The sequence below is a fragment of the Apostichopus japonicus genome, chromosome 18 (genome assembly GCF_037975245.1).
Source record: "Apostichopus japonicus isolate 1M-3 chromosome 18, ASM3797524v1, whole genome shotgun sequence".
Taxonomy (NCBI): domain Eukaryota; kingdom Metazoa; phylum Echinodermata; class Holothuroidea; order Aspidochirotida; family Stichopodidae; genus Apostichopus; species Apostichopus japonicus.
In genome coordinates, this window is record NC_092578.1 from 17,663,364 (window position 1) to 17,684,278 (window position 20,915).

At 37.7% G+C, this 20,915-nt stretch overlaps 2 protein-coding genes across 8 annotated transcripts in view; one reads left to right on the top strand and one right to left on the bottom strand.

The window, feature by feature from the left end:
- Positions 1–1,482, top strand: part of LOC139958644 (polycystin-1-like protein 1) — an 89,417-nt gene extending 87,935 nt beyond the window's left edge. Inside the window, exon 64 of the mRNA XM_071955872.1 lies at positions 313–1,482. Coding sequence (XP_071811973.1) covers positions 313–848 — 536 coding nt within the window. The 3' untranslated portion in view covers positions 849–1,482. The remainder of the gene's footprint in view (positions 1–312) is intronic.
- A 796-nt stretch (positions 1,483–2,278) lies between these two features.
- LOC139958645 (corticotropin-releasing factor receptor 2-like) overlaps positions 2,279–20,915 on the bottom strand; it is a 178,802-nt gene continuing 160,165 nt past the window's right edge. For all 7 annotated transcript variants that reach the window (XM_071955873.1, XM_071955874.1, XM_071955878.1 and 4 more), the window contains 11 exons: positions 20,073–20,394; positions 18,467–18,577; positions 17,057–17,148; positions 16,103–16,209; positions 14,742–14,865; positions 13,200–13,353; positions 11,710–11,758; positions 10,710–10,830; positions 9,449–9,534; positions 8,810–8,987; positions 2,279–7,756 (listed from right to left, as the gene is read on the bottom strand). In XM_071955873.1, the coding sequence (XP_071811974.1) occupies positions 6,941–7,756; positions 8,810–8,987; positions 9,449–9,534; positions 10,710–10,830; positions 11,710–11,758; positions 13,200–13,353; positions 14,742–14,865; positions 16,103–16,209; positions 17,057–17,148; positions 18,467–18,577; positions 20,073–20,394 (2,160 nt within the window). In that variant the 3' untranslated portion in view covers positions 2,279–6,940. The remainder of the gene's footprint in view (positions 7,757–8,809; positions 8,988–9,448; positions 9,535–10,709; positions 10,831–11,709; positions 11,759–13,199; positions 13,354–14,741; positions 14,866–16,102; positions 16,210–17,056; positions 17,149–18,466; positions 18,578–20,072; positions 20,395–20,915) is intronic.

Genomic DNA, 20,915 nt, shown 5'->3' on the forward strand with positions numbered 1-20,915 from the left:
AAGAAAAATTTCAAAATGCACCAGCTGGACTTGAACCACCAACATGGAGCTTGTCTGACTCTCTTAGTTCAGAGCACTAACCAACTGCGCCACTTGAACTGTTGAGAAATAATGCTTGTTTCTAATATTTCAACTTCAGAATGGAATGAGGAATAGAGCAGAAAATCAAAAGGATTCTATGTGATGGTGATAGCATGTGTGTGTGCATGTATGACTTAAGAATTTTGTCAACTTTCTTAATATCAACAATCGTTGCTAATTCTGCCTTAAAATCAAGAAACTGAAATTATTTTCTCTAATCTTTTCTTTCAGGTTCGTTAGAGGAGCAAACATTTGAGAAATGGCAGAGAGTAACTTGGTCTGGATCGTCATCTCAGCTCTCCACCATCTCCAGTCTAGAACCGTATTCCTCCGGTCTGTCCAGCCGGTCAAACTTGACCCCCGACATACTCCTCGAACCTCCTTGTGCCGGCCTGGATTACCTGGAGCAGTGCCAACTCGAGGTCAAGGTCAGGTCGGCCTGGAGAAGCCCAGGAGACCCGAACGATATCGTGAGGGATTCCGAGGAGGGACGGCGCGTCCAGAGTAATCTGAGCATGGATAGCTTCCCGCTACCGAATATGCTTGATCAAGTTGAAGACTCCTCGTCCTCCTCGGATTGCGAGAGCAAGAGAGGAAAGTCGTCGTCGAACAGAAGACTGAGGAAGACGAAGACGAGAGGAAAAGGGAGGAGCAGGATTTCACACGAGGAGGAGGATAACCTAACGGAAGAGGACAGAGCAGAGGATCAAATACCGGTCATCTCGCTTGGCCCGGAGAGGTGGAAGAGTGGGGGGGACTCTTTGTAGATGAATCTGATAATGGTTCAGTAGACTATGTGTGTGTGTGTGTGTGTGCAAGAGTTCTTCAATGCAGACATTTTCAGACCATATTAATGTGATTCTAAGCTGTTCTTCTTCTCTTTGTTAATAAGATGTTAAAGTAGTTGCAGACAATGGTAGGTCTGAATTGAGGTAATTAACTGGTAGAGAACTTTTGAATGCAGCTGTGACTGTTTTGGACTGCAGCTGCCCGCAAAATGATCTGGTGTACATATTTAAGTTTTTATCGACAAAAGATTTGCCTTATCCACCAAAAGGTTGCAATCATGCCATCCAAACTTTCCGTCCATTTTTTTCTCCCGAGGCTATTATTTTTATATCTTTTCTTTTTGATAATCTTCTACATCATTCATTATTTTTTTGGCATATCGTTCAAGATATAATACTGTATATTTAATCGTTCAAAGTATTATCAACTCTTCAATCGGTGCTGTTGTTTAAACAATTAGTGTTTATCATGTGACAGCTTATATCATGTATATTTTAATGTATTAAATTTTAATGTAATATAAATGATTGATCCATGATAAGAATCAAGATTTACATGTTTTGGCATAATACTTGATTATTATAATATATATATATTTATATATATATATATATATATATATATATATATATATATATATATATATATACATATATATATATATATATATATATACATATATATATATATGTATATATACATATATATATATATACATATATATATACATATATATATATATATGTATATATACATATATATATAAGAAGAAAATTCTCTTCATTTTGGCTGATAAGTCTTAGCCAAATCAAGTCATAACACTGCCACATCTGAAGTTATATCTCAATTGTGATTTGAATTTCCTTGATTATCAATAAATGAGAGGAAAGGAATGAAGAAGACTGTCAGCCAGCCAATATGGTGCAGTACCGAAACAGAATGCCAAGAGATCTACTTCTGATTGGCTGTTTTGAGTATGACACAGATTGTGACAGTCTCCTGGTGCATATATGAAAAGTTCAATGTCACTCTCTGTAACTTTTGTTTTTAGTTAATATTAAACATGTCCAATTATTGACTAAAATTGATGATTTTTTTTTTCTATATTAGGTTGGAGTGTGGGTAATATTTAGTCCAGTCAATAGCCTTCCATTTCATGTAACAAAAAGGTTACCAGGAGCAGAGGAGGGGTTCCTTGGTGCATTTATGATGTCTTCAAAACTCAGCGATTCTTGTCGTCCATCTCATGTACAAATATTTGTTTACGATATCATCGATTCTATCCACCTTTAACCGTCCCGTCCATATTTTCGAGTCATATTTTTGCTATTCTTGACAATAATTTTGAAAGAGAAATGTACTATCAATCTAATAAAGCCACAAAAAAAGAAGAACAACACCATTGTCATATGTTTCATTTACTTTTTATGATTGAAGCTAATTTTGTACAAAACTTGTATCTATGGGAGATACCAACCAAAGAAAAGGAACAAAAGTTCCGACATTGTTTAATAAATTGTGAATGTTAACCAAATTTCAAAGCTTTTAGCAACACAGATACAAATTACTCGTCAGAAAAGTTTGTAACAGTTCCTCTCTAATTTCGTTTTCAACTCTCAATTGTCTTTAAATTTGAAATTCCTTGGTTCGGCTTCTTCCTTGAAGACTAAAAACTCCTCCAGTCATGTTTTGGATAGTGAAGACACTTTTGCATTGGCCTCAAAATAGTCTGTAAAAATATTTTTTGTAAAAAATTAAAACCTCGCAAACATGTTAACCCATATCTATACAGGGGCTTGTTTTGATCTGCAGAATTACTTTATGATAGTTAAGATGGTTGAAGAAAACTTGTAATATTATACTCGTAGGTTTTTCAAACTATAAAGCAAGGGGAGGTGGGAGGAGGGGGAGGGGGGCAAAACTGATCTTGCAGGTCACAGTGAAATTTTTGCCCAAACTGATTAAGAATATACAGTACCTACTCTCAGCTCACGAAAAAAGAAGCTTGAATTACATTGGCAATTTAAGATCTGTTTTGTAATTTGGAAAGCATTTCAGTCTAATCAATCAATCAGATATAATATGAGCCAAGTATCGGTATCAAAATAATTGCCCATAATCAATTTGAAAATTGAGCCTTTTATTATGGTTTCCTGAAAGGTTCGACAGTGAATATGTTTCATTTTTTTTAGTTTCTGTTGGTCTGAAGCTGCAACGATACTAGTTGGTGGAGCACACATAACACAGGGATATATTTATGCGTTTCACAATCAGCCCTTGATGTCTTAAAAAGGTGCTAAGAGTATGATTGAAGTGAATCAAAATCAGTTGTAAATCAAATATGAAACTTTAGTTGGAGGAATTTTATCGAATAACCCTTCATTAAAGTTTTTAAAAGGAGAAAACCAAACCCAACCCATCATCATGGTGGCCTTTGGGATAGATAATTATCTGTTATAAATATCTTGCCCCATTTTGGGAATATTTCACAGGTTTAATGTTTACTTCACACACCAGATGGAAGGATGGATGCAGCTTTCCAAGTCTGATCTCTCTCACATGGAGCAATATTTATGACAAAAGCTTATTTTTATTTTATTTTATTTTTAAATTGATAAGTGCAGCTTAGATCTCTCTGAATCTGCTCTGTGTTATATTTTCAAGCCCTTACAGGTTTTTTTCAAAATTCCTACTAGGTTCCATGAGATGTTTATAGTTGTTGAAGTTACAAAGGCTAAGTTAAGACTATATAAGCAAGCTGAAAGTTTCCCAAACGTGACTTTCACTTGCTTTTCAAGTTTTGGAGTTCAAATTCCTGTCAAAAAAAAAAGTTTCCATACTTTTCATATTTTTCCATACCATTATTCCTGAAAAAGTTAAACACTGACACATTAAACATTATGATAAACCTTACACCATCTAATACCGTAAAATTAAAATGTCAACATGAAACTCATAAAGATTTTTTAAAGTTCAATTAACATACTATCAAAATTTGTAAAGATATTAAAACATTTTTGCATATAATTCTTGTGGATGAAACCAATATTAACAGGGGAAAAAAAAAACAACCATGTAATCCCGAGCATAAAAGTCAATCGAAGACCGTTTGTTGAAAACTTGTTTAATCCCAAGTCGTAATATTTCAGAAGTTCAACGTTATAACGATAAATAATCATAACAATAATAATAATAACAACAAAGTTGCATATTTCTAAAACACTTCGAAGGAAAAACATACTGTGTGTGGTTGGTTAAAAATGGTACGTGCCACACTTTACCTTGGCATTTTAATGGAAATACTATAGTCTGAACTTTTAAACCTTGCTTCCGAGAGTCCACGTTTAAAACTTGCCTTATTAACAGTCTCGATAACCCTTCCTCCTATTTTTTAATTTTAAGTTTAATAGGTCAAAAAAACTTGCTTATGGTGAGACACTATATACACAAGAAAAGACAACAACAAAAAAATAGAAAAATGGGAAAATAAAACAGACCAAAGCTCTCCACTGGTTTTTCCAACCCTTGGCACAATAAAACCTTTTTTTTACAGCATAATTTTTTGATAGTTTTAAAAATTCCAGTTTACAGTGGAATTCCAGGCAAAACGTTATATATATATATACAAACACGCTTCTACGTTGTTGGGGTACTTTTTTTTTCCTTTTTTTTTTTTTTCTTTCAAAAATATATTATTGTTTTACATATTCTCTTAAAGGTCCGACAGATTAAAACAGATTTCAGTAATCTATGGCTAAGAGGGCTATTTCTCGGTATTCGAGGAGGTCTCTACAGGACAGGATACAAAAACCCCATCCGAGTTCAGGATCCGCCTTCGCTTGGTTTTGTTCGATAACAGCCTTATTTACAATATGTCGATTTTCAAAAAAAAAAACAGTTTTCCCATCTCTCTGTCGCTAGAACACGATTTGATTTTACATGACTTCCTCGGTTGGTTATACCGACTATAAACAATTTAAAGTCTTGTGACTGAATTTGTCACACAGTGACATGTCACATCTGTAACCATAGTGATACAACTTGATGACGAGGCCCTCACCGCACATTGACTATCATGGTATGTGAACTTATTTAAAGGGACCAAAATGAAACATACATATTATACGTTAATTGTAGCAATAACACTAAGGCATCTGTATGTTGCAAATATTGTTAGATTACCAAATTTTTTATACTACTATGGACCTAACAACAATTTTTGCTTTGGGTCAGTCATGTATCCAGAGGGTCCCTGCAATCTTGTTTCAAAGTTTGGTGAACGATTTTATGGTAAGCATCCTTAAAACGCCCTCCATCCTGTTCAAACGGTGTAGCTACAGCAATGCCTGTTTCATATAATCAGTGTACTTATGAAATAGAGCAAGATTTCCTTCCCTGTATTTGGGATTGCATAATACAACTTTATTAATCCATAACTCCCACCCCCATAACCACCGCCACCCCAACCACCAAAAAACAAAGAAAATTCACAATTAATAATTTGCTTTAAACTTCCGTAAAACCGTAAACAGAAAATGACACCAAAATAAAAGCAGTCATGGAAAAGAGGTCAATTTGTCTCAGACTCTCATTGAAAGTACAATAAAGGTGGAGATCCTTCCTTTTCCCCCTCCCCTCCCCACCCCACCTCCCTCCCTTCTGCATTACCTTGAACAATTACAAAGTCACATAATCGATGGTAGAACTTTCACAGCTGCTAATAATTTACAAACAACTCATTTCTGCAGAAAAGTGGAATGTATAAAAAAGAAAAGAAACAAACCTGAAGAAACCCAAAATTGTTAAACGAGCCTGGTTCCTGCACAGTATATATATATAGATATTTATATATATCAGATAGATCAATATTATACTCTGTACACAGCTGATATACACATCGCAGATCGTTAGATATATTTGTGGGAATGTGGATCCTACAATTCTTCTATATTCTCAAATTTTCCTTCCACAGATCTGACAATCCAAGACTTGTGACTAATTTTTTATCGTTGTTGCAATTGTCTCGAAAATTTTCACACTTTTTTCTTCCTTTTTTTTGGGCATGTCCTGGTCATTTTCAGATTGGAAGAGAGTTCACACAACTGTATTCGAAACATGGATCAATATTTATATTTTATGACGCTCATCTCAAAAAGAGTTCCGAGTCTTTGTGGACGTCCGATCGTTGTGTAATAGTTGCCGCAGTTCTATGCCTGCGGTGAGAATGGTCGTAGTAAGCCAAAACAAATTATTCGAGTATGCCAAGGATTGCAATGAAAAAAATCAAAAAATTCTTTTTATTAATTTTTCCCCCTTCTCCTCGTAAGGTATGTACCCCTTTAATCTAGTGATGCTGACAATAGTTACGAGGATCCGCGGTAACGAGCGATTTAATCAGTGCAAAACGATCGGTTAATGTGTATTTCCACGAAACGGTAATACCAATTTATCAGTATTGGCCCCAAATTTTAGCCTGGTTAAAAAATTTGCTGGATATTTTCAAAAGTATTTTTTTCCCCTAGAGGCTGTGGTCCTCCAAGTTATTTCCGGAAGGTTCAAATAAAGACAATTAAATGTCTCAGTTGGAAGGATGGTTATAATAAAACTACATGTTGAAATGTGAGCATAAGTGACCATTCCTTGATTGTCTAGCATATTTGGGGGGTGAAGGTGTGGGGTGGCAATACTGCTGACAATTGGCGGAATAATTGCATTTTTCGGCGTCTCAGGAAAGAGACCCGACATGTTGACATGTAACTCGGTGGTCACGCCGAAAAATGCAAGCCTCTGCCGAACATTACACGATCGGATATCTGAATAAGGTTTTCTCTGTGGCTGCCGCATCGAGAAGAAGGTTGAAATTTGTATTCAGTTCTAAGACACTGTCAAGAATATATGAACCCAGAGTTTGCAGCAGAGGTTATACTCTGACCGGACGTGTAGTCCCAAGAGGCATATTACGAGAAGGCCAAATTTTGTCGTAGCCTATTTTGGTTACTCCGAGTCTTTTTCTAATTCCCAAAGAGGTTTTATGTTAGGAACGTAAAAAATACGCCAAAAAGTTCTCCTCCTACACGGGTGTACCGCACGGCGTCTCGGTCAACTGTATGGAGTCCACCTTGACCTCCGGTATGGGACACGGCCGGTCCTGTATCTCCGCCTGTTGGGTGCTCACGTGCGGGTTGAGTTTCTTCAACAGCACCTTGGGACTCCACTTTGCGCGGTTCTCCGACTGCTTGCCTCTCTGGTCCACCACCTCCAAGAGGGGACAGCTCGAGCTGGTGGAGGGCGGCCGCTGGACGTTCTTGCGTTCGATGAGAGGCTCTTGCACGGTGGCGGCTTCCATCTCTCGGTAACCGTTCATCCCTGTCGGCCTGGAAGAGTCCTCGGAGAACACGCTGCCGCTTTCGTCCTCGTCAATCTCGGGCGAGGTCCCCACGCTGGTGTACGTGGAGTCGTTGTGGTTATTGCTGTTGTACTCGCCCCGATCCATGTCGCCGTGCAGGGTACTCTCCGTGTCGTTGTTGTTACCGTTGGACGGGGACGATATCAGCGGAGTCGAAGTGTTCCCGTTGGAGACGCCGTTCTTCGCGGAACCGTTCGGAAGCTGCAACCCGCCCTTCGGGTCGCTGGCCCACTCCTGGATGCCCACTCCCAGAGTCGGGGTACAGTCCATCTTACACTGGAGGGGGACCACCTCGCCCGGTCGGAACGGCGGCACCGTCCCGGGAGGGTAGAGCTTGTTGGGCAACCGGGAGGCGCCGCTATCCGTAGAGCCCTTCCGGGAGAACGGTATGAAGCTGTGATAGGTCATCGAGCTCCTCGGGACTTGGATGGAGTGGCTCTCTTGCCAACGTCTGTACTTTCGTTTTAACAGCATGACCACCTGGTGAAGCAATTGTTAAAGAATTTCATAACTCGAAAATTGATAATCCATTTTTTTTTTGGCGTACATTCTTATTTCCGATACGATTACTCTTCGATCTCCATATCACTACTGACTCCTGATTACCACTTTTTATTTGGAGAACATTAAATCTGTATGATGCGCACACACACACACCCACGCATGTTTGTGCGACATTCAGACCGAGGACCCCATTGTATTTTCCATTGTTCAAATCCACGTACCCTAACCTTAACAATACCCCATACATACAATAGAATTCTTCCGAGGTCGTGGTGATTCTTTAGAAATCACCTCCGAGGACCTGGAATTCTTTTGTTCAAGTCCTCCGTCAGAATACAAAACAAATGCACGCACACACACACAATTTTCAAGTTATGACTTCAAGTTGGACTTCAATATGATCATGAAGCAAGGGTCTTGAACTAAATATGTACCTATTTACCAAGTATGAAGTTTGATCAGGCAATTTTTACAATTGGAGTTATCTTGTTTATAAAGGCTTTTAGATCTGACCTCCATTGACCTCAGATGACCCACTGCCCTTCCACAAACAAACCATACTACCTGTCTTATGCTCATTATTAAAGGTGGATCTACATACCAAGGATGAAGTTCATCCAACCTTTCCTTTTTAAGGTTATCATGTTTTGGAGACTTTGACCTCACACAACAGTTGTATACTACTCCACAGAAAGTGATAATCTTCTTGGGGTATACATACCAAGTATGAAGTGCAGACAAGCTTTATTAATATCTTTGGAGTGTTTTTAATTAGTTTTTCTTTTTTAAGTTATAGTAATGTTTACATTACTGTCAGACTCTGACTTCCATAGAATGGTTTGTTTTAGGAATTATCACATTTCAAAGAAGGTCATACTTTGACATCCTTTAACCTTTGACCTTAAACAAAAGAGCAAATTAACACACAACAATAGGGACGATAAGATGAATCCACAAATGGAATTCTCAGACCACCGCACGGCAATCTTTATTTTTTCTATTTCTCTAATTCAGTACTAATTTCCTCACCTCCTGGTTCGTATAGACGTAGAATAACGCTACAAAGAATCCTTGCAGGGACTGAAGCGTGACTTGGAAGTAACCGTAGACGTCGTGAAACACGGTGTCGACCCTCGGCTGATGGATGAAGAGGAAGTATGCTCCCCCAAGCAGAGGTAGGAGGATAAATGTGGCACGGACACTCTTCCTGTACGAAGGGAAGGAAACAAAAAGGGTTGGAAAAAAAACTTCGGAAATAGGTGTCGGAGAGAGGAGCCCGCTGCAGTCTACATGTGTTGGTCCAGGTCCAGCTAAAGATAACAAGGTATCACGTTTCACTACTGTCTACATTTTGTAGCGACAAGAAAAAACTTCACTTGCAAGCAACGGAAAGTTAACTTAATCTGAGGGCAGCATGCGGTTTAGGGCGAGTCTTCAATGCCTTTCATGATATCTTGGCATTTCATTTATACCTAGCTTAGACATTTTATTTGGTTTAATTTATTATTTATTAACAACATGAATATACAGCAACTTGGAAGGAAAATTGACTAAATCCTTATTTGAATTTTTTTCCCCACTTTTTAATAAAAAATAAAATTTTTTTTAACCTACAACTGATAGTCTAGCTGTGTGTCTGCGGCTGCTTCTGGTCACTATCTCACTTACCAGTATTGTTGTGTTTCAAAAGAGTGAGACGCCCTCAGTTTGGACACCAAGATAGCTATCACATGGACAAGTATAGCAAGATTTATCTGTGGAAATAACAGGTAAATACAGAACAGTTAATATCAGAGTTTTTCGTACTGATTTTTGCTTCATAATATAAGTTCTTCAGTAGGGACATCTTTTTTTGGCGGGGGGGGGGGGGGGGGTGAGGGGGGACACCTTTAATTATTACCGCTCTGCTTCTTACAAAACTTGAAAAAGACCAGAGGTCACTGTTTTGAAACCGGAGGGAGGTCATGCATGGTTTGCATCCGGTTCTAGCCGAAAATTAAAAAGTCTGCTGATCTGTTTCAAGCCTGTTCATTAAGTTCCCAGTCTGTGGTCCAAAGTTCATCTAAAGTACGGATATAAAACTTAATCTATTTAAAAAATGGAAGCACTTCACAATTCCCCTACATGAGATATCTAACCTCAACAGCTGTATCTTCCACCTTAACTGATAATTCCTATTAAATGTCAACAAATCCTCAACTGTTTATGGGAATTTAGGAAACATTACAAACAATCCAATGGTCCACATAACCGCCCCCCCACCTACCCCCCCTCCCTTGGACACCATACAATATTAAATATAACAATAATAACAATCACAATATTCAATCATAAAAGTTTGTAAACTACAGACAAACTAGCTAGGTGTTTTCGTAAAGGTTATTTTGGACTTTTCAATGCCCATAATATCTTAATTCAAATTCATCAATGCACTAGTTGCAGGAAATCACTAAAATATTTTAAGCAATTTGATTATGATGGGGATGGGTGTCGGTAGTATGGACCAGCTAATTAGACGAGGCAATGGTTCTGATAGGTTTTTTACTAACAGAAAAAGTGCATCCAAGGAGTAGATTCTGTTTGAGTCTATCACATCTATTGACACTTTTAAGAAGCATTTGAAAACTTATCATATTAGGCTTGAATATGGGCATTAATCTTATGCGCTGGTTTATTCACATGACTGTGCCCATTTTTATGTATATTCATATTTTAATGTTCTTTATTGTGGTTTATAACCCTGTCTTATATCATTTTTTACTGTTGTTTATTACTTTTAGGTTTTCTTAATTTTGGTAATTTTATATTCCAGGTATTGGTTCTTTTGTACAGTGCTCTTGAGCATGTTTTATTTCATGATAACAGCACTTTAAATTTTGGTATTTATTTATTTATTTATATTATTATTTGAGTGCTGTATAAAACTCACCAAGATACAGGCGATGACCGGTCCGTAGATTAGGTAGTCGATTGGTGAAAGATCCAGCCAGCAGCCCTTGAGGTCCATATCCATCAGAAGTGGTGGGTCTGTTGTATTACTTCTCGCTTCACTGCATGGGCATTTCCCAGATAGAAAAAAAAAGAAAAAAAGGGAACGATACTATGAGAAAAAATTTGAGTTTCGTTAAATTTTTTAGAAAGCTTTTTGAATAGAACTATTTATATATATAAAGGGGAATAAAATGCCAGACTTTTTCTTTCCAGAACCCAAAAACATGTTTCTACGGTCTGATTATGGTCTTAATATACACGGGAAATGATATGTTATCAGTCGATTGACACTGCAAATTCTGCCTATAATTTCGTCTTCTTCTGCTTCTTTTTGCTCCAAAATTTGCCTCAAATTTGTAAGGCATTACAAATATGAAATAACCAAACATCCCTGGTATATTATTCTTAATTTCACCAAAAACAGAAATACCTTAAAGGGAAAGTTGAAACCATACCAAATCCATGATCAAAGACAACATATTGTGCAAAATGCTAGCGCAAATCATAACCTTTTGTTGTCACTGATTGTGTGGCAGGCTGGGACATTGCAACGTATATCTGCTTGCTTCAAAATCCGACAATTAACATGTAACTGTATCTCGGTAAACTGGTCGGGGCATATTTTACTGTTCAACTATGTTTTGTATCAGTTCTCAGTTTCAAGGCTCGAAATTTTTGTCTCTTTCTGCAATTTGCATAATATTTTGATATTCGCGCAATACCAGTATCAACCACCGCCTACCGAGGATTTAAATTAAAAAAATTGACCGGCTAAATCCCTTCAGGGTGCTCAGACCATGCAGTTGAGAGGAAAATCTACCTAAGGACTATTTAATCCCCAAATTACTTGTACCAATCCCCTCAGCGTTCCCCCTCAACGCCCCCCCTCAACCTCCTCCCCTCCCCACCCCCCAATATGTCCTTGCCTCTATACTTACAAGTATAGTCTACCTGCCACATGTAGCAAGGTGAAGATGACAGGACAACCTATAAAAGCAAGGAAGAAAAGAAAAAAAAGTTGGGATGGGGGGGAAAAGATGAGATGTAAAAAAAGAAGTAATTTTACAAAAACGTTTTATTTTCAACTTCAGACAATTTGAGTCAAACCTGAGACTAAGTGCTCAATAGATAATGCTGGAATTCTAGAACGATACAACTGTTCATATGTAAATCACCAAAAGTACTGTGATCGTAAAAACACTATGTGAATAATTAACAATAAGATTTGCAATAAGAAATTCCCATTTTCACGATAATGTCCCCATCTTTCTTATGCACATGAAAAGAAACAGTTTGAATTCATTTTTTGCTTTTCTTTTGGCTGCTTTTTTTTCCCCCCCTTCATTTTGTCAACCTTTTTGGTTCATTATCTGTCAATGAAAAATTTGATTACTCAGGATATTAGAGTGGACTGCATTTTGTCTTTTAAAGATTCATGACATTTGATAGCGTCAAGAAATTACCCACTGAAGATTGGAAAAAGAGAAAAGGGGGGGGGAGAGATAAAGAGACTTAATGCTAATGAATAAAATATTTTGAGCCCTTTCGTACGCAGGAGTCGACTAGACAGAAATTTAGAACTAGGATGCTTCGCAAATCGTGGATTTCATGAAGTCTGTCTGTCTTTGTGTTCAAATTGGCTATTAACATTCATATGTTCAAAATGCTGTTGAGCGAACGTCGTTAATTTTGTGAGATATCACTCCGTAGCCTTTTTTTTCAACTTGTGAAGGCAAGAGAGAGGGTGCTTAGGAAATTTATTCATGTCTCCAATATATTTCTTACTAATCCGATCGTCTCTCCTACATAACTCTCGCTATGCAATGTTTTAGTCTACAGTCAATTATCGAGGCGGTCCACAGCAAACGTCCCCCTGCATGTTAAATGTTTCATTAATCTTTTTCCTACGATGTGCAATAGGTCGTAAAAATTCGGGACGGAGGCAGTTACGGTCGTCGCATGCAATGTTTCTTTTTACTTGCCTGGGCCTTTTAGATCTACTGATAGGAATTTCGGGTCATATTTGCATATATTATATATATCATGCAAGTATCAAGAAAGTCTATACCATTTATAAAATTCAAAATTAAAGACTCACCAAAAAATCGATACCAAATGTCAAGGTCAGTGCAGTTCCCCCCCCCCCCCCCCTGCCCCAATCTTAAACCATCTCTGAACTATATCCGACTGTCAAACCTTTTAACACATGCATCCAATCCCTCAAGCATCAGCTGGATGGATCGTTCCCCACCCCCCAACCTCCCCCCACACCCACCCCTTCATTTCCCCCATCATGTCTTTCATTTCTAACTGCAGACATCTTCGCAACATTATTTAATAAAACATTAAAGTATTTCTTCTTTGAGATTGTGGGGAAGACTCTTAAAATATTTTTGTCTACAATTATTTTTTTTTTTTTTTGACGTACCCCATCCAAAGATCATGTACATCCAGAACCTCTCTCTACGGACTGTCATGGCTCGGACGACAAGCAGATGAAGGTAGACGCCCTCTATCAGCATCCAGAAGAAATTTGTGAGTACTGCGTTGTTGATAAGGCACATCAAAATGCGGCACAACCACTGCGGGAAAAAAAAAAACGATTGAAAAATATAAAGATTCATCCCCGTATTCCAACCAGTCGGGACAAATCTTCCAACCCTTTACTGTCGTGTCCTACTTCAAAGCACTCGTCGTGTCAGTACGAGCAGTACGAATGGTTTGGAACTGTTTGTACTGTCAATTTGAGTGCTTTGAAGCCTGAAATAAGAGGACAGTTCATGGAGGTATTAGCACTGGAAAACTGTCCCGACTGGCTGCCTATTTCTACACATGTACTGAATTTGCATGAAGCAACTGGGACAAGAAGCTAGTTGGGACAAATTCCTACTGCTAATACCTCTCTAAACTGTACACCAAAATCATGGGTTCAAAGCACTGGTGTTGACAGTACAAACAGTTCCTATTAACCTTGATCTGATAGAAACATGATATTCGTACTGCTCGTACTAACACTACAAGTGCTCTGAAGCGGGAAATGCCACCACAGTATAGAAAAAGTTGCTCCAACTGGGTGGGGGGACAACTGACAACATGATCTATGACAAGCACCAAGTGGGGGGAGGGGAGGGGTGGGGGAGGGGAGGGGGTTGGAGGGAGGGGGAGTCCCAGAGCAGCAGAGCAGATATTGAATAGAGAGCTGGAGACACGAGTCTGAATGCCGATGAGAGGCGGGATATTATTTTCAGTTTCAGATTTAATATATATATATATATCTATTTTTAAAATTAAACAGGAATTGCCCCCCCCCCATTGGTACACTATTGAGTACCAGATCAGATATTGTTGTAGGATTTAATTTCTGACTATGGTTACCCTAAAAAATGTATCTATATGTGTGAAGTTATTTGTGAATAATCAAAGAGCCAATATGATTATATAATCCGCGTGCTGGTTGAAAATTTGAGATCAATTCCTACGTGGGTTTATTAGATCCCGCAATATTTCGTGGGGGACACGTTTTAATATCAAAAGCGAACCAGAAGCAGACAGATGTGACTTCATAGATGCACATTGGCAACAGTGTTCTTGTTTGTTTTTTTTTTGTTTTTTTTTAAATAATGACATAATTCCCAATTTACTAGTACTGCAAGATTGAGATGCATCGCCATATGAATAGAAAATATATGTATCCTAAATTCATTGGAATATTATTCAACTTAAATAATGTATGTGTGCACCCATGGCATCACACCTGCTTGCTTCAAGCCATTTCCTCGGTGGTGCAAACAGCTGTGACTATTTCAAAAATATATCGATATCTCGAGAAAGCCTCGTAGGAATTGAACCCAACTTTCGCCGTCACGCTTGGAATACGTTCCTCTTTTCCAGATTAAATTTTAACCTCCATAAATTATCCTTTCAAAGTACGAGAGAGAGAGCGAGAGAGAGAAATGAATATTCATCATACCATCAGGTCATCTCTCTTGGAAACCACCTTCTGCATCTCGGTTGCGATATAAAACAGCACGTACAGAATGATGAACGAAGTGATGAGATTCCAATGGATGTTGTTTCTGACGCATCGCAACGACCTGTGACGAGAGGGGTGAAAAAAAAATGGGGGAGGGGGCGGGAGTTAATAATAATAATAATATAATAATAACTAAGACTTATAATGCGCTAATTATAAACAAAATAGTTGTCAAAAGCGCTGTACATAAATAGTTTGAATAGAAAGAAAAGCAAAAACAATAATGCAACAATGAAAAATAATTACAAATCAAATTCAAAAATGTTTAGCATAGAGGAAGGCTATTAGTGTAGATTTGAAAAGTGATTTAATAGAATACATTTTAAATGGTTTGGGAGGGATTTCCACAATTTGGTACCAGAAACTGAAAAAGCATGGTTGGCATAGGTAACCCCATTGGTTCTAGTTAATACGTTGTACGTTTTACAAGAAAGGAAAGCAATTACATTTCCTTCCTTTTGTTTTGTTTTCATTCATTCATTAATTAAACTTATTCAAACTTTATGAGATCTCTTAAAACCAAAAGTTTATTAAACCACTGCTGATCTCTTTTTAAGTATATATATATATTAATTATCCTGTTTCGATTGAGTTTGGCATACTCCATTGGGGTTGTAGTAAAACTGAAAGTATCATACCAAACTCACCAAAGATGAGTCGCCATTATCTACCAAGCGTTTGTTTCTTTCTCAATATTTATATTTACGAACATTTCCATTGCTGTGGGCATATTTCGGTTTATTTGTGGTCCTTACCGTGTAAAAGCAACAGTGCTTGGTCCTGCATGCAAATCCACCAAGGTTGATATGAGAATGGATACATGGCGAGGCAGAAAAGGGTTCAGTCTGCGAGGGGGGGGGGGTGGGGGTAGAAACTTTGAGGGACACTTTGAGGTTAACTAGAAAAATTACTACAAAATGACTAAATTCTAGTAATTTTGACCTTCCTCATATCGACTATGAAGGGCAAATTTCATTTAAATTTTGTGATCTTACAGTTTTCCACCAACAGGGTACTTCTTAATTACGAGATTTTTAAATAGGATTTTCAAAAACAAGAGGACAACACTTAAATATAAAGAAAAAGGGCATCTTTCATTTACAAAAGTGGAAGGAAAAAGGGGGCACTGTTGATTCATACCAAACGAGGAGCATTCCTTTTCCTTTTTTTCACTGTTGTGGATTTTCGAATTCATTACAATATCAATTATATATATTTATATAAATTATAGCATTACATGTGTGGGACACATGAGTGCTAGAATTGCTGAAAATAGAGAAATTAGAGCCGACACTTACTTGAAGATCAGAAAGATACAGAAGGCACCGACCAGCGCTGTTAACGATAGTATGTATCCGATGTTGAGAAGAACCTTGTGTTGTATAAACTCATGTGTATTTATGCCCTAGAAAAAAACAAGAATTAAAAAAAAAACATCAATCAATCAAATCAACTTTGCTTTGAATGTTCACAGCATGAATTCATTAGCAAATTTAACCGGTGCTGTGGCCGGTGTGGATAAAAGCGGTGGCAGTTGAAGCAATGAGGTTTAGCAATCTGGAGGTTCCAGGTTCGATACCCGGCCGGGTCATAGGAAGGTGGGGTTTTGCATCCAAGATCAATCTATGGTTTTCCCATCTGACATGACTTTCTAAATTGAAAAGATTCCAAATTTGTGTTAAAATGTTGAATTGGAAGTCTGCACCCGATGTGTAAGTTGTAATCCATAACCCTTGCGGGTTTGTGGTCGCTTAAGCGTCGTAAAATTAACTGCGGATTATTATTATTATTTATTATAATTAAAGTTGGGATGTTAATGTATGGGTACAAGATCTGAAAGAGGATGGATTTCCATGACCAATTGATCACTTTATTACTAGGTCGTCTACATACCTCAAACTTTCAATGTTGCAGTTATCATGTTCACAAGGTTGTAGACTTTGACCTCTGCTGACCTCAACTGACCTTTCACCTCCACCAAAAAACAATAGTTTTTCTTCCAACCACTGAAGTGTATCTACACACCAATATGAAATTCATCAATGCTTTGCTTCAACAGTTTTCAATCTTTTACCTGGTGGGAAAGCCTCATCTACCATCATCTACCAGTTTAAGTTTCCCACCACAATTCCATTTAACAATCCCCCTCCCCCCTTTCCCAGCTTCTCCACATGCGAACTCAAAAAGCCGTCGTGTTTATCCTAGTCGGTCTACTCTGACATGCATTCAAGCCGACTTCCAAATCAACTTACACTATCTATGACTCCGATGTCGATACACTCAAAATGTGACCTCACCCCGTCCTCCCAGGTACCGTTAGGTAAGCAAGTCCTAGACACATTTCCTGCAATAGAGGGAGAAAAAGCAAAGTATGAACAGGCAATACGTGAACTGGAATAGTACCAAAAATAACACTAGATACATGTATGAAAAACACACACAGAGGGAGTCATCGACTGAACATTACTGTAGACACCTTGTAAAGGAAATGGTGAAGCAAATTGAATGACACCCAAGCATATATATATAACATATACATATAATATATGAGTAACATATATACATAATATATATACATATAACATCTATAATTCACATAAAGACATAACATATATACTGTACATATACATAACATATATAAATATAACATATATACATCAAATATATACATAACACATATATATATATATATATATGTTTAAATATATAACACATGTACATATACATATAACATATATACAGTACATAACATATACATACGAACTGTTAACTGTAGAAACATGACAAGAGTCTTTTTTTTTCCCTTTTTCTTTGTAGCTTTTTCGAGAAAGATACGTTCTCCTTTATACATTTATTTGCTTATTTTATATAGTTAGGAGGTAAATTCTGCTCATATCCTAAACAATCAGGCTCACTAATTGAACCCCTGCAGGTTCAAACCTCTTTTCTAGTTAGCTCTGTTCTAGGATTATAAATTGAATTTTGTGTTTTCAAGTTTTATTTCAATCAAACTTGTTAAAGATTTCGAGGCTTTATACTGGAAGCAAACTTGATGTAAGATGTTAATTTTACCTAGAAGCAAAGTTTGACAGAGAGAATGTAAAGCTAGGTCAGAAAATACTGCATGAGACAAGTAACATATATGTACACTAAGAGAAGTAATGCAATACAGTTGCTTCAATTGTAGAGGGAAGCTGGTCGTACAATGACATGTATATCCTTCCACAGCAAAGAGCATCAGTGAAAACTGCAACCTGTACATCCAGCAAAGGATTTGAACCGGTATTCATTTTGAATCAAACATGCAATGATTGCAATCCAACTTTTGTCACCCATGCCATCGACTGACTTTGAAAAAATTAAGCTGTGAACACTGAATTATGGCGGCAACAAATAAAAGTTCTTCTGCCTATTTAACATTGCATGTTTATCTAATTTATTGTTAGTTTCTAAGATTCTACATCATACATCAGGATGATGTTTAACAAACTTTTCTGGGCAACCATACCCTCAGACATCCCCCCTCCACCCAGGGTATTCTCACGCCCTCCAGTACGGGTCACAAATAAGTTTAATACCTGCCCCTTACACGAGAACTCCCAGAGGAAACCCTAATGACAAATCAATGGCCAGATAATTCAAACTGGCAGTATCGAGCTCACCTATATAGTTGACACCTTGAAAGGGCGTTTTACAAGGACGGTACACTGTGGTGCCGGGAGGGGTCGGTGCCCAGCAGAAGATTTGATCAAACACGTGCTCACAGTATGGTTCTGAAGAATCAAAAAGGAATATTTCAAACGGTAAAACACACAAGCATGGTGCATCTGAGTTGTGGTAGACTTTGCATGATGTTAGTATAATGTGACTTCTCGACAAATCTTTTATTGTAGAGTCGACGACATACGTGAAGGTTACAAATTTAGCCGAAAACTATCACTTCGTCGATTGCGCTGCGTTGCACTAGACTTGGCAACGATGACATCGAACGTACACGATTTTGACAAGTTAGGCCGAAATTAGTACAAAGTTGACAGAATTTGCCAAATTGTCTAGTTGCTGCGTTGCGCGTCACATAAAAAATATATGACTTTTGTCGACAATGTTTGAGTTGACATACCTGTGTAAGTGACTATAACATTATATTTAGGTGAAAAATTGTCAAATTGATTAGTCGCTTCACTGAGCATTACTTGAAAATACCTCACAAAATATGTTTGTCCAGTTGACAAGTTATGTGACCCATAAAGGCATTGAAGACTCGCTCCAAACCGCGTGCCGCACTTTGAAAAAGTTAACTTTTTGTTGCTTGCAAGTGAAGATGGTGGTGTCTAACACTTCTGTTACACCTCATTCGAAACTAGGTCAGATTACCGGCATCAGACCTTTCTTTGTGCGCGAGTCTTCACACCCTTTAATATTATATCTTGCCAAAAATGATCAAGTAGTTGAGTTGCTGCATTGCAAGTAACCGGGTGACACATCAGATGTCGCAATTTGACTTGTTACACTACTACAGTAATTAAGTCTATAACTTGTCTGTCCCTTCAGGACTACCATACATACGATACATGTTAACTCCCACAGATTTAAGTAAACTTCATCAACTGAGTGCCATGAATATGCAAGAAAAATCAATTTATTAATGCATTCTCTAACAATATTCTGATAATCTAGTTCACCCCTTATAACCTGAGAATTTCATTTGTATTATTTGTCTGTGATATTAAGAAGATATATATTCTGTCTCAAAAAAAGAAAGAGTGAAATTTTACAATCACAGAATCAACAGTTTGTTATAAAGTTCAAGGATATATAGCTGTGCTTCTCCCAACTGCAGTGTTACAAACGTCAGTCGAACTGCGCCATGACTAGTAAATCATATGTGATCAGATTGCTGAGTGCTGATTTCCTCCAGTATAAAGTAAATGTAATGGACAAGGACCTCTAGGCCTTATAGGTTTGCATGAGTACCCTACCATGCAGCCTAGCTAACTGCACTCTGTTCAATCTAGATAAAACTGTAGTGGGATGTTTGGTTATCTTCAAATGGTCCTTTCAATACCTCCTACCAATGTTTCCTCTCTGGCCCGGCTTGGGCAGTTGGTGGAAAATAGATTGGGCCAAAGCACGGGGGGGGGGGGTGCACTAGAAGATGATGCAATGCTGCAAAGCCACAGATTTCAAATGAGCATAAAAATTGGCAAAAGCTACGGAAATAAATAAATCAGCTTAGTAGAGCAGTCTTAACTCAGAAATGATACATACCTAGACCACCATTTGTGAAGTCGACCTCATGCGCTGTTTTGTTTCTCATGGAACAGATATCAAATTCATCTGACTCGTTGATTTCTTTCACTTTTGAAGGCCAGACAGTTTCTTCAAAAAAAGTCACGTTATACTTGGCCTGATCCATTTCCGCAGGAAGGTCTGTGCTTGCAGCTTCCGTAAAGTCATCCAAGGAACCAGCTGTTGGAAATTGCTCTGTTATTGTGACTTGGGCCTGCACCAGAGGTTCATCCTGGGCAGATACCAGGCAAGGCAAGATGGCGGTGAAGATGAAAGCAAACAGAAGAGTACCGACGAGATGCTGGAAGAACAAGAAAAGAAGAAGATGAAGAATAGATGGGATGAATAAAAGGATGCAGGGAATTACTTTTATCCGGTATATCATAGATAAATAGCATGGCAAAAAGGGCAAGTTTGCTACACAAAAATGCAACAATGTACATGCTAGTATACACTGAAGCATACATATATATACTACGATTTCAATTATATAAATATATATATATATATATATATATATGTACTATTGTTACTATTTTATGGGGAAATCAAATTCATCCACATACGATGTCATATGTTATGTTATGTTATGTTTATACACGTAATATCTTATGTTTTCATTGCCACAACAATTTAAAACCTTCAATAGCTGTCAATCCTTCCAACTATCACGAGGATGCATGGAATATATTAAGTTTTTCCTTGCATTTTCTCAATGGGGAAAACAAAAAATATTTTGATGGTAAAAAGAGGTGTTAAAAGGGTTTGAAAGCATTTAGATGTTTTAATTATGTCTATAAGACTGTCCTCCAGCAACAATTC